The sequence below is a fragment of the Ischnura elegans genome, chromosome 3 (assembly GCF_921293095.1).
Source record: "Ischnura elegans chromosome 3, ioIscEleg1.1, whole genome shotgun sequence".
NCBI classification, from domain to species: domain Eukaryota; kingdom Metazoa; phylum Arthropoda; class Insecta; order Odonata; family Coenagrionidae; genus Ischnura; species Ischnura elegans.
In genome coordinates this window covers 96,200,736-96,212,229 of record NC_060248.1, presented here as the reverse complement: position 1 = coordinate 96,212,229, position 11,494 = coordinate 96,200,736, and the positions used below count along the sequence as shown (strand labels likewise).

The 11,494-nt window shown below is 40.8% G+C and overlaps 1 protein-coding gene across 1 annotated transcript; it reads right to left on the bottom strand.

Moving 5' to 3' along the window:
• Window positions 1–125: 125 nt before the first annotated feature.
• LOC124156187 lies at window positions 126–11,318 on the bottom strand. Its single transcript, XM_046530565.1, has 3 exons — window positions 10,971–11,318; window positions 4,931–5,216; window positions 126–2,279 (listed from the first exon to the last, which is right to left on the bottom strand). The coding sequence occupies exons 1-3, from the start codon at window positions 11,176–11,178 to the stop codon at window positions 251–253; spliced, it is 2,523 nt and encodes an 840-aa protein (XP_046386521.1). The 5' UTR covers window positions 11,179–11,318; the 3' UTR covers window positions 126–250.
• Between the last annotated feature and the right edge of the window lie 176 nt (window positions 11,319–11,494).

Below are 11,494 nucleotides of genomic sequence, written 5' to 3'. Positions count from 1 at the left end.
CGATTGTAATACTATCCATGTCCCCCTCATTGTGGGAATAAAATTTTCAATGTCAGAATTTAATCATAAAATTACCTTTTATTATGAATTAAAATATAAGTCACGCAAAAACTGAAACTTATCAGTCGATTTTTATAGATTTATTTACAGTTTAAGTAATAATGCTATTATACATTCAATATCTCAATAATAAGCATCCCCTGATATCACTTTGGTATAAATAAGGTATTAGAGTCCTTCTAATGTAATTTTATGGTATAAATTCAGTCCAATAATTTCCGTTTTCCTTCTCTGCCTTTGACCAATCTTGGCTATTTCTCCATGGCGTCGGAGGTTTTGTGTTCACTTGAGGATTTGGATTCGAGTGCAACGAGCCTTCTTCTGTTACCTTAGCAAAATTTTCTGGGTGGTAGGAATTAACGTTATTACCGTGATGGAAAACTGGAGTCCAGGTATTCGAAGGAAAATCTTGCTCCTTCGGTCTGGTGGACACAGGTTCGTCAACTGCATTCCACTGGTGGTATTTGTTGGTATCCGGTTTGCTTCGATGCCCATTGTGCGTAAATTCATGATTTTCGTTTGACGGCATTGTATTCCACCTGCCTGTTGGCTTGTTTTGAGTGATTTTTTGTGGGAGTGGCCTATTCCAATGCTCGTGACTAGATGAGTGATGGGAAGTGTGTGGGGGGAGGTAGCTATCCGATGGTCTTCCCGGGACGTGAGTGTTAAACGTTGACCATTCCGAATACTTCTGTGGTTTACTATTGATGCTTCCGGTTTCGGGCACGTATCCCCAAGTCGGTTTATTGTCTGTTATGCCATTCCACGAATTTTCAAGAGAGCTGTGCTGACCTTCCGTAGGCCTGTAGGTGTTCAAATTCCCATGTTCTTGGATTGGGGACCAGGTTACAGAAGGAGGAAGGGCACCGTGAGATATTTGCGCTGAATGATCTAATTCAGGGTACCATGTGCCTGAAGGTAACTGAACATTTCCTGAATGCACCCCCTGTCCGTGAATGGGAGACCAGGTGTTTGTGGGCTTATTACCGGGCGTTGAATGATGGTCCTCAGGGTACCATGTGCCTGAAGGTAACTGCACATTTCCTGAATGCGCCCCTTGTTCGTGAATGGGAGACCAAGTGTTTATGGGCTTATTACCGTGCGTTGAATGATGCTTCTCAGGGTACCTTGTACCTGAAGGTAACTGCAAATTTCCTGAATGCACCCCCTGTTCATGAATGGGAGACCAAGTGTTTGTGGGCCCATAACCGTGCGTTGAATGAAGTTTCTCAGGGTACCTTGTACCTGAAGGTAACTGCACATTTCCTGAATGCACCCCCTGTTCATGAATGGGAGACCAAGAGTTTGTGGGCTTATTACCGGGCGTAGAATGATGGTCCTCAGGGTACCATGTGCCTGAAGGTAACTGCACATTTCCTGAATGCGCCCCTTGTTCGTGAATGGGAGACCAAGTGTTTATGGGCTTATTACCGTGCGTTGAATGATGCTTCTCAGGGTACCTCGTACCTGTAGGTAACTGCAAATTTCCTGAATGTACCCCCTGTTCATGAATGGGAGACCAAGTGTTCGTTGGCTTATTACCGGGCGTTGAATGATGGTCCTCAGGGTACCATGTGCCTGAGGGTAACTGTACATTTCCTGAATGCACCCCCTGTTCGTGAATGGGAGACCAGGTATTTGTGGATCCATGACCGTGAGTTGAATGATGCTCCTCAAATGTGTTCCAAAAGGGATCCTCTTGAATCTTGGGAGGTCTGAGAATGGGGTAATTGTGGTTGAGATACTGTCCGATTCCGAGACCGCCGTGTGGAGGTGGTTGGAAATCACCATTGCTAATGGCATTACTTTGCCCATGAAAGCTCTGATGTACGCTCGTTGATGGATACATGTTGGTCCCGTGGGGTCTCCCATGACCATGAGTGCCTACGTGTGGTTCACTCAATGGGTGTCGACCGGGCAAGTAGGGGTGAAAGCCCTGGTTGCCCCAAGACTGCTGCGATAACACGTTCCATTCATGCTCTTTGTCTTCTGGTTTGTTGATCGTTCCGTACATCTCGGTCAGGTTCGATGCAGGCCCGATGAGTTTGTCTGATAAATTGCGACGGGCCACTTCTTCGAATATGTCCGTGTATGCCTCCACTTTTAGGTTGAAACCTCTGACTCTTCGGTCGGATGGAACCTCAGGAAAAGTTATCGTCACGACCGCCATGTGGCTTTCTGTTATAATTGCAGGGTAATAGTTGTCGTTTTCGCAAAACCTGAAAGTAAGAAAGGGGAAAGATAAAGATAATTTTGCTACTATGCGATCCGGTATTCAAGGGTACCCCGGATTATAATTGTAGGGGAGAGGCAAGCCAAATTGTGACATTTGAAAAATTAGTTTTATTTTAGTTACATATCTTATACTAATACATATCATTTTTCGTTGGTTTAGAGAACATATGATGAATACTTTTATTTCAATTCAGTGCTGATTTTGCTTAAAGACTTGCGATTTTTGCTTCTAGGGGGGGCATCTGCCCCTACTCCCTAGCCCTTCGCTGGTTACGCCCATGCCGGTATTACTGTTAGGTAAGTAGGCAGGTAAGACCTCCCATGTTATTTCGTAATTTAACGCAGTGCACAATCAAAATAAAATAAGGAAGTATGATCGTATCGCGACCATGCCCTTGCGCATGATTTATGAAAATAATTCATGTTATGGTACGGATTTTTCTTTATTTTCTGCACTCGGGATGGTGGGCTCGGGAGGGGCATTCACGTAGGAGGGTATAAGGAGGCTCCTCCTTAACCCCCTTAGAGGTGCCTCTTTCTCGCAAGTTTACTCTTTTTTGTGGAAAAAATACGTGATACTTGCCAGGACCCTCCCCCTCGTAGGTGAGATTGGGTGAGAATCGGCTTAACGCCATCCCCTTAAAGCCTCATGTAATTAATGGATGCCACTTTATATTCTAGCGTGACAATGGTGGTCTTGTCAAAATTTTTCAAAATTCTTCAAAATTCAAAAATCTTGGTGGTGGTGGAGTCAAATTTCGATTTTCCTCTGAAAAAGTTAGCGAGTAAAATGCGGAAGTACATTTCAATCTCATTCTGGTGTCCTTTTCGATCACATCGTATTAATTTCAAAAGAATAGCTAAAACGTAAATTGTAAAAATTATCCCGAAGTTATAATTTTTCTATCGCAATTTAATTGAATTTATTAATTTTCTCGTTTGTATTTCGAAGGCCTTGCCAATGCGTAGTTACGAGCAGTTAGCTTAGGCCTTGAATCATGTGGGACAAGCGTGCTGCTTTGCGATTCACACTTACGGGAGTAGGAAATGAATTCAAGCTCAGAAGGGCCGAAACACTCCATGGCACATTAACGCTGACGACGAGGCTCCCTACCCCACCACTCATTCCCATCCCCAAGTCCTGCATTCCAACGCGATCGGCCCAGTCAGCGCCTTTGTCGCAGACCAACTAATTACTGGATAATGATCCTCTTTAAACGCTCGAGTTTGATGTCTGAGAGAAATGGAGAAGGCTATCTGTGGTCCGACTTGATAAAGCTGCCTTTTGAGTTTCTGAGTGGTTGGAAGACAGTGGCGGAGTCAGAGGGGCCGGGTAGGGGGGAGGGGTGCGGCCGCCTCCCCCACCCCGTAATTTTTGGAAAAATTGAATAGATGGTAATTCTAAAGGTGGCTCTACGATGTAAGTTTTAATTCCGCCAATTTGACGCACGATGTTTAAGAGTTTTGATGAACATCTAAAAAGCCTCTTGTCTACTCCTATCAGACTTCAGACGCAATATCGTTGTGAGGCACTGCATACCACCAAGGCGCTGAGGTAAATTTTGAACCTCCCTCTCACCCAGTGGCGTAGCCAGGAATTCCGTTCGGGGGGTCCAGAACCAGGAGAAAATTAAAAAAACAGGGTACTAAGTAGAAGGTTTTTAACTAATTTTATCACTTTTCATAATCGAAAAAACTTCATTCAGAAATACCCTCCAGGGGAAGCGGGAGGGGCGGGGCCCTCCCCCACAAAAGTTTAGGGTTAATGATTCAAAATGGTGATTTTTACGCCCTTCTGAGGGATATTTTATTATTTTTTTACATTATTCTATAAGTAATATTAATCCAATCAAGTAAAATGGATTAAACTTAAAAATTTCTTTGATCTCTGGGGGGGGGGAGGGTTATCCCCCAAAACCCCCCCTCTCGCTGCGCCGCTGCTTAATGGTAACCTGTTTTAAGGAGGACTCTATGGGCGTACTCACGGGAACTGTCATCAAATTTCCGATGCCGAGGCATAATTGAAATCGCTCCTGCTTCAACTGCAGGCCAGCTTTCGATGCCAGAGTTAATTTATCAATTTTTCCGCAACAATCTAATTTAATTCTTTTAGTATTGCCGCAAACTGTATCTGCAAAATGGTTATCTGAAATATGTTAACAATATTATTGTATGCGCCCTACGGATAGACTTTTTTTATCATCCATCTCCGGTTCCTCAACACTTGTTCCGTTACCAAATGCACTTCACTCTATCACTTTGGATATACTTTAACTGCTTATTCACAAAAAATTCTACAAAGTTTCTATTTGACCTGTGATCTGGAAACCACTCATCGACGACTACGATACTTGATCCATCCAGTACATTAAGAGACCATGACGCTCAACCAGTCTTTTTCGTTATATATTGTATGTTTAAAACTTAAATAGTATTCCTATAGCTTAGCATCCGTACATAACTACCCATATTCTCGCACATACTATACATAATGACCTCAGAGGTAATATTGAAATGCAGAATAGATAGGAAACCGATCTACCTGTATTAATTTTTAGTGTTCAAAATAATAGTAGACTTCAGAGAAGACTGCTTGGTGAATCTGTAGTTATCATATTCTGTGGCAAATACTCACTCTCGGACCAGGAATAGCCTTCCGCGAAGAACGCTGTAGACGCGGACGGCGTCTCCGGCGCCATTGCACTTGGATCCCGGCGGGATTCGAAGGTCGGACACCTGAACGAGGATGCGCGATCCCCGGACCCTCGCCTTGGCCGGCCCTACCGCGAAAACCAGGAAGCAGGAGAATGGAGGCGGGACGCCGGCCCCTCCTGGGGTTGGGGCCACACCCCCTGGGGTCAAACCTTGGAGAAGGTCAGGGGGAACTCCCGGAGGCCATTTATTAGCTCCATCTTCACTGCCTGGAATGAGCATAGAATTTTTGTGTTTTAAGGTTTGTTCGCCACCTCGCGATTCAAAACTTTTTTTCTTTTCGAAAATGTAAAAAAAAAATTCTGCTACTATAGACGACATCAATCGATGTTAACAAGCATAAAAGTACAGAGAATTTGGAAAATTAAATCCGTATATTTTAAAATCAGCAATTAATTCAGCTACTTGAGTCCACTTTATAACGCCGTTTTCATGGATTTGACACGAGTTTATTAATGTTTCAGTATTCATTTTTCTAATTGGTGAAAATTTAGTTCGGTGATGCGACAGTATTATTTTTATAGTATAACGAGCAGTTCATCGTGTTTTTGTCAAGAAAAAGTATATATTCTATCATTAATCAACTATTTTCGTTGGCTCGAACAATTGTACCCATAAGATCCTGTGTAAAAATCCTGATACAAGCGCAATATCCAGGAAATATATCACGGAAATACTGTTTTGAGGCTGTCAGTCGATGAAATACAATCAGAAGAGTAATGTTAAAATATATGTCTTATATGTTGAAATTTTCATGACAATGGCATGTACAATGTTTCTCACACCGATCTCTTAAAGGGAGTTTCGCTGGTATCTGGTACATTATTCAGCACTTGAATAGGCGGTGACAAAAGCATCCTAAGAACTGTGGTAATACAGAGGAATAATGAAGATCAAATCAATGGATCGTGTGAGTTGTAAGGATATGCTTAGAACAGCGGGATAAAATAGAATCTTCTGAAGACGGGACAGCATAATCGGCCTCATAGGCATAACGGTCCAATGAAGGCAACTCGAAGAATGAGCGGACGAGAGCAAAGGCAAAGGAAATGAGTTTAGTAGGACAGGTAATTAAGGATGCTAACAAGAAGGCGTACGTAAAAATGAATAGTGTTTCCAATACCTGAGTCCTGTAGATATCTACGCCACACGAATCCAAAGCCTTAGCGAGCGGGGGCGAGGTGGAAGGTCAAGTGATTTCACCACAAAATCTTTAGGAGATTCAGTCATAACTGTGCCCCTCCCGAAATATATCCCTTCCGCTAAATGTACCCTCTGGAAAAAAAAATTTCCCGGCTACGCTTTTAAACCAGTCCAAATATTGCCGGCCTACGGTAATTACGATGGAACAGGTTCCATAGTAACTACGCTATTCATAATTAATGCTGTGTCTAATTGCTAGTTTTCGAGGGTATTGTGTTTAATTTACTGCTCTCTTTCGCAGAGCCACCCATTATATGCCCTGGCACCAATTTGTTTCCCCCCGCTTCTCTCCAACAGTGAATTACGCGGAGAGTTTTTCTACGAACATATTTTTCCATATTATTCCTCTTACTAAATTAAATTAAAATATCCTCCAAAGAGTATGTAATTCATTGAGAGGCATAAAAAGGGTGTGGAAATGGCACTGAAGTCAATTTATCAAGCTTATTACATTTATCTGGCTATTTGAAGTACTCAAGAAGATTATAATCGTCGGCCAGTGTTCATATTTTGGACTTTAATTCGGTGTTAAATAAAATAAGGCTTAACGTCGGCAAAAACTGTATTTTAAAGATAAAACGGAAAAAGCACAATCCAGACTGTGAATTTATTCGGAGTCGTAACGGAAGTTTCTTTTTGGCTATGAAAATCCTCTTGTCCCGTTCTTTTTGGAATGCCGATGACAATAGGTATGTTTATTCTTCGTTGCTATTGTAATGGTTGCTTGTGCAGCATAGATGACTCATAAATTTATCTAAGAGTATCATATGTTATATTTTTTATATTCACTTCAACATAGAATAGTTTTATGCAGTACTTATCGAGGCTTGGGGACTTATTCGCCGAAGCGGGAGATAACATCGCTAAGCGACGGCGAAGGGTGGTGATAGAGGGCTCCGAAGGAGACTGAGGCGAATGATGATGAGGTTGGAAGAGAGGATGATGAGAGAATGAGAATCAAGGTCAGGGTTAATCGAGAGTCCGAGGTTGGCATTCCAGGACGATGGTCTGGACTGCGCCTGACTCGCAGATTGAAGAGGAGCAATGGTGATGGTTTAAAACATCTCACTATTGCCATTTTTTCAGGACTTGTTTCACCCAGCAAGAATATGAGATGCTTTTTTCCAGTCATTTTATTCTGTTTTTCATGCGCATTTTTTTCGTTGCATTGATACCGGCATATCGCCAATTCTATTAATTTGAGAAAACTTATTGTGTGTAGTTGTTTCACCACTAAGCAGGAATAGGGTAGTTTCCTTCATCAAAGAAAACGAAAGGCATTGATTGCGATTCGTTACCCACCATTAATGTATTCATAATATACAAATTATTTGGTTTTATAAATCCCAGTTTAGACGAATGTTAATAGTCAATTTTAACCTAATTTGAACATGGCCAGATTGGCGTCCATACGATGCCACTCCACGTGACGTCACAGGGACCTAGATTCTATACAAGTAGTTAAGAGTTTTACATCGTCTAAGATTACCAATGCATGCATGTGGCACAGAGCTCAGAGAAACATTTCTTATTAATCACCTATTAAAATAGCCCATGGTCGGAAAGTTTCTTTCGTTTGATAGGGTTTTAATAATCCTTATTTAAGTCAACTGCTACCTGCTAGCAGCCTGCATCGTGTCGGCGTTCATAGCCTCGCACCCAGGTGGCCTCACACAGCAGAAGTCAGACGTCACATGGGCTTTTCCCAGCATTCATACTTAGCCGTCGCGTTTCCGCGCGCTTGAAAATTTTCACTTTTCATTTAATCGCGAAAAATAGATATTGTCATTTAAAAATCCAAAAGCGTGAAATACGTACTCTAATAATCTTTCGATTTAGGCAATTTAAAAAAAATAGGAAACCACCCTATTGGTACTAGAGGGATCTTGGCGTGTTTTACTAATATTTCTGTCCAGTTCCGAAGGTACGTTCTTTATCCTTCACGTATTCCTTTTTTCTTCTCTTCCGAACAATCTACCTCTCTGCAATTGTGGAATACACTAACGGCCTGTTTTTATCATATTTTGACTTTTAACATTATAATAAAAACGTAAGGATTTTTCCGCTTCAATTGCTAGAAAAAAAGTTGGAAATTAGCCGAAAAGATAGCCCGCTTGTAATCGATCAGGGTGGAAAACAACTAAGAGTGCTATATTTTTAGCTATGGATATAAAACAGCATCTGTTCTTACGTCGGTCACTCAAACGTTGACGAAATTCATGGATTTCAATGGTTTACGTATCGTGTATCCAGTAATTTGTCCCTTAGTTCGTCAATTAGGTAAACGCAAAAAATGAAATCGTTCACATTGCTGTGGATAGCTTCGTCTGAAAATAAGCACTTGTTCGCCGAACGCACGTGCCCCTTGTGCGCCACAATTTGTTTTGTTGGACAATTATGGATTCAGGGTTAACAATAATAATGAAGTCCTTTCGGTTTAATACCCGGATGATGCTGGCGGTGTGCTCGAGGATAAGGCTTCGGTTGTCCCGAAGACGAGAGCAGTCAAAGCCGTTGAAATAACGGCGTCAAGCAAAGCCTCCTATCTCGAGATCAACAATTTGGTCTGCCTCTATTTCCACTGTATCAAAATAATGGATGAAAGGCTATACTAAATTAAGAAGTCATATGAAATGGAAACCCTGTTTTTGGAAATAGCTTTATGAAACCGATAATCAGCAAAGCTTTTCGAAAGCTTGGAGCACACCTATGAAAACTGGACATTTAGGAAAGATAAAAAGTTGCTGTATGTATGTATGAATGCAATTTACGGAGTTTAAATCACTGGATGAATTAATAATAAATGGAAATGAAGAGGTTCTGAAAGAAATGAAGGGAGAGATAGGATTAATAAGAGAGGTGGAGGAATTGAAAATTCAAGTGACATTTGTTGTGGCTTGGAAAATTCCTGGAAAAGTTCTCGGTAAAAAGGAAGAGATTGACCAATGACCATGCAAGGAGCTCCTTTATTATTATATAGATAGTACTGTACTGTTACACCAAAAATTAAAAAGAACAGCAAAACAAGGAAAAAGAGCAGTAACACAGCGGCAGCGACAAGCCTTATGAACCTTACAAGGCGCTTGAAGCTATAATTATTGATTTCTGGCTATATTGATCCTCGTTATTAATTCTAAAATACTAATTAAGAGTTACGTACGGGGGAAGGTACATAGAAGTTTGGGCTAACCTATCTCGTAGAATCCATAACACAAAATATTAAATTCCATATGTTTCCCTTCGTAGAAATATGATTTGGCCTAATAATAGTCCGTGCTAATGGCTTACAAAAATCTGATCAAGTTTTTTCGATACTCGCGCTCGTTAAATTTCGTCCATTTTTTTGGAATCCTTTTTTGTCATATTTTATCTCATACTCAGAATATTTTATCATTAATAACTAAATTATCAGTTATTCATTCCATTTTTCTGTTAGTTCTCGTGATTTAATTGCGTTGAAAATTAATTATTCTGGTCGGGGAGTTGTACTTTACTGTATATTCCCGCTGTTCGTGCCGCCTGAAATAAGTAGCTGCTACTTAATCGGGACATATATCCAAAGACAGAGCCTAATAAAGAATTGACCCTGTGGTTTCTCCAGTTCATTGGGGTGAAAAGTCGTTTAAAAGGACTACATATCGATGGTATTCGCTCAACAACTAACAAAATTTGTGATTTTTTTTACTCTACAAACCTATTTTGCAAGTATGGACATACATTCTCCATGCCATTGAGCTATTTCTGACATGAGCATTAATTCTCGCATACTAATGACTTTTTTCAATACACTTTCCCATACTTAAAGGTGGAGAGGAATGTGTATTGTATTTATTTTACTCTTACAATTTAATGCAAATGCTTGTTATTTTAACTATTACAGTTTAACTAGCTATTAAAAATTCAGTGATGAAGTTTTATTTTCCAGAATTCCTTTTTTTTCAATTCCACGCCCATATAATTACACTTACAGAATGATTCAGACAGATTCAGATTCAGGGCAGCTCCTGAATAAGAGCTAAACGTATTGGTCCCGTTGTATTCCAATGAACTGCAATGAACTGTATTTGTCTCTCTTTTTAGCTGGGAATATCACAAAAAAGTACATTTGCAATCGCCATTATTATCATAAAAAGCTATAAGACTCATTGATTCACGCAAGGCGCATGTAAAAATCTCCCGATTGCTTCATGCTACCACTACCAGTGTATTGACTGTATTAAAAATATTTCATTTGTTTAAAATTGACTTGTTTAGATTGATTTTTGTGGGAAAGAGAACCAATGTTTACGTAAAGAATAAAATACGAAGGTCCAAGCGTGATTGAGTGGAATTTTTCCATATTGGAATAAACACTACCAAAATTATTGTCATTAATTAAAAATGAATAAAAATAAAAATCGTGGAAATTGCTACATTTTAAATACAACCTTAATTGTTTGAGGGGAAGTACTCTCACTGAATTTATTGATAAATTTATTTAATACTTAAAAAAAAGCTACGAGTTCGAACCTTTTTATTTTACCTACTACTTATTTCTCTTAGAAATACTGCAAAATCTTACAATCACTTCCCCAAGTTCCATTGTGATCTACCTTGGTTATTTTTGGTCGAATTAATTAATTACATTATTTATTTCCGCTCGTCTTATTACAATAATCGGGAATTGAATAAATTGCGAGTGTTTATTTCAAATATTAACGTTAAGGTCGCTTCAGAAACCTTAAAAAGAAGATGACGAAGGAAGTAATGAAAATTCTTACCTGGCTCGAACTGCCTGCGTGGTCTAAGGTTTCCGCCGAACGAGAAGTTGAAGCGGAGGGCGGCGCCGTTAATCTCTGGCTCGTGGAAGATGGTCGCGCACGCCTTGCGAAGGTCGTCCTCGTTGCACTCGGAGGCCGTCGGGCCGCAGAGCACGTAGAGCGCCAGCAGCAGCACCAGATTCGGCAGGTGGCGATTTGAATGCCTCATGTCGTCGTCTGAATGAGCCGGCGTCAGTCCCACGACAATTGAGCGCCCCCCCTTTGACTCGACACCCCGCCTGCATGCAGCGGCTCTTGACTAATCTCGAATCCAGCCTCAGAGAGTTTTCACTTTTCACGCAAATTAGGGCGGAGTGCGACGCAACGTCTACCTCCCTCATCGCCCTCGCTGCCTCCTATCGCGGCACCCAAGCGGGCAGCTAGCCCCATTTCCGCTCGTTTAGAGAAGAGTCTGTCATAAATTTGAATAAAAAATCTAGATGGCTTTTAAAATCCGTGGTTTTTTACATGATTTCCGTATCCTC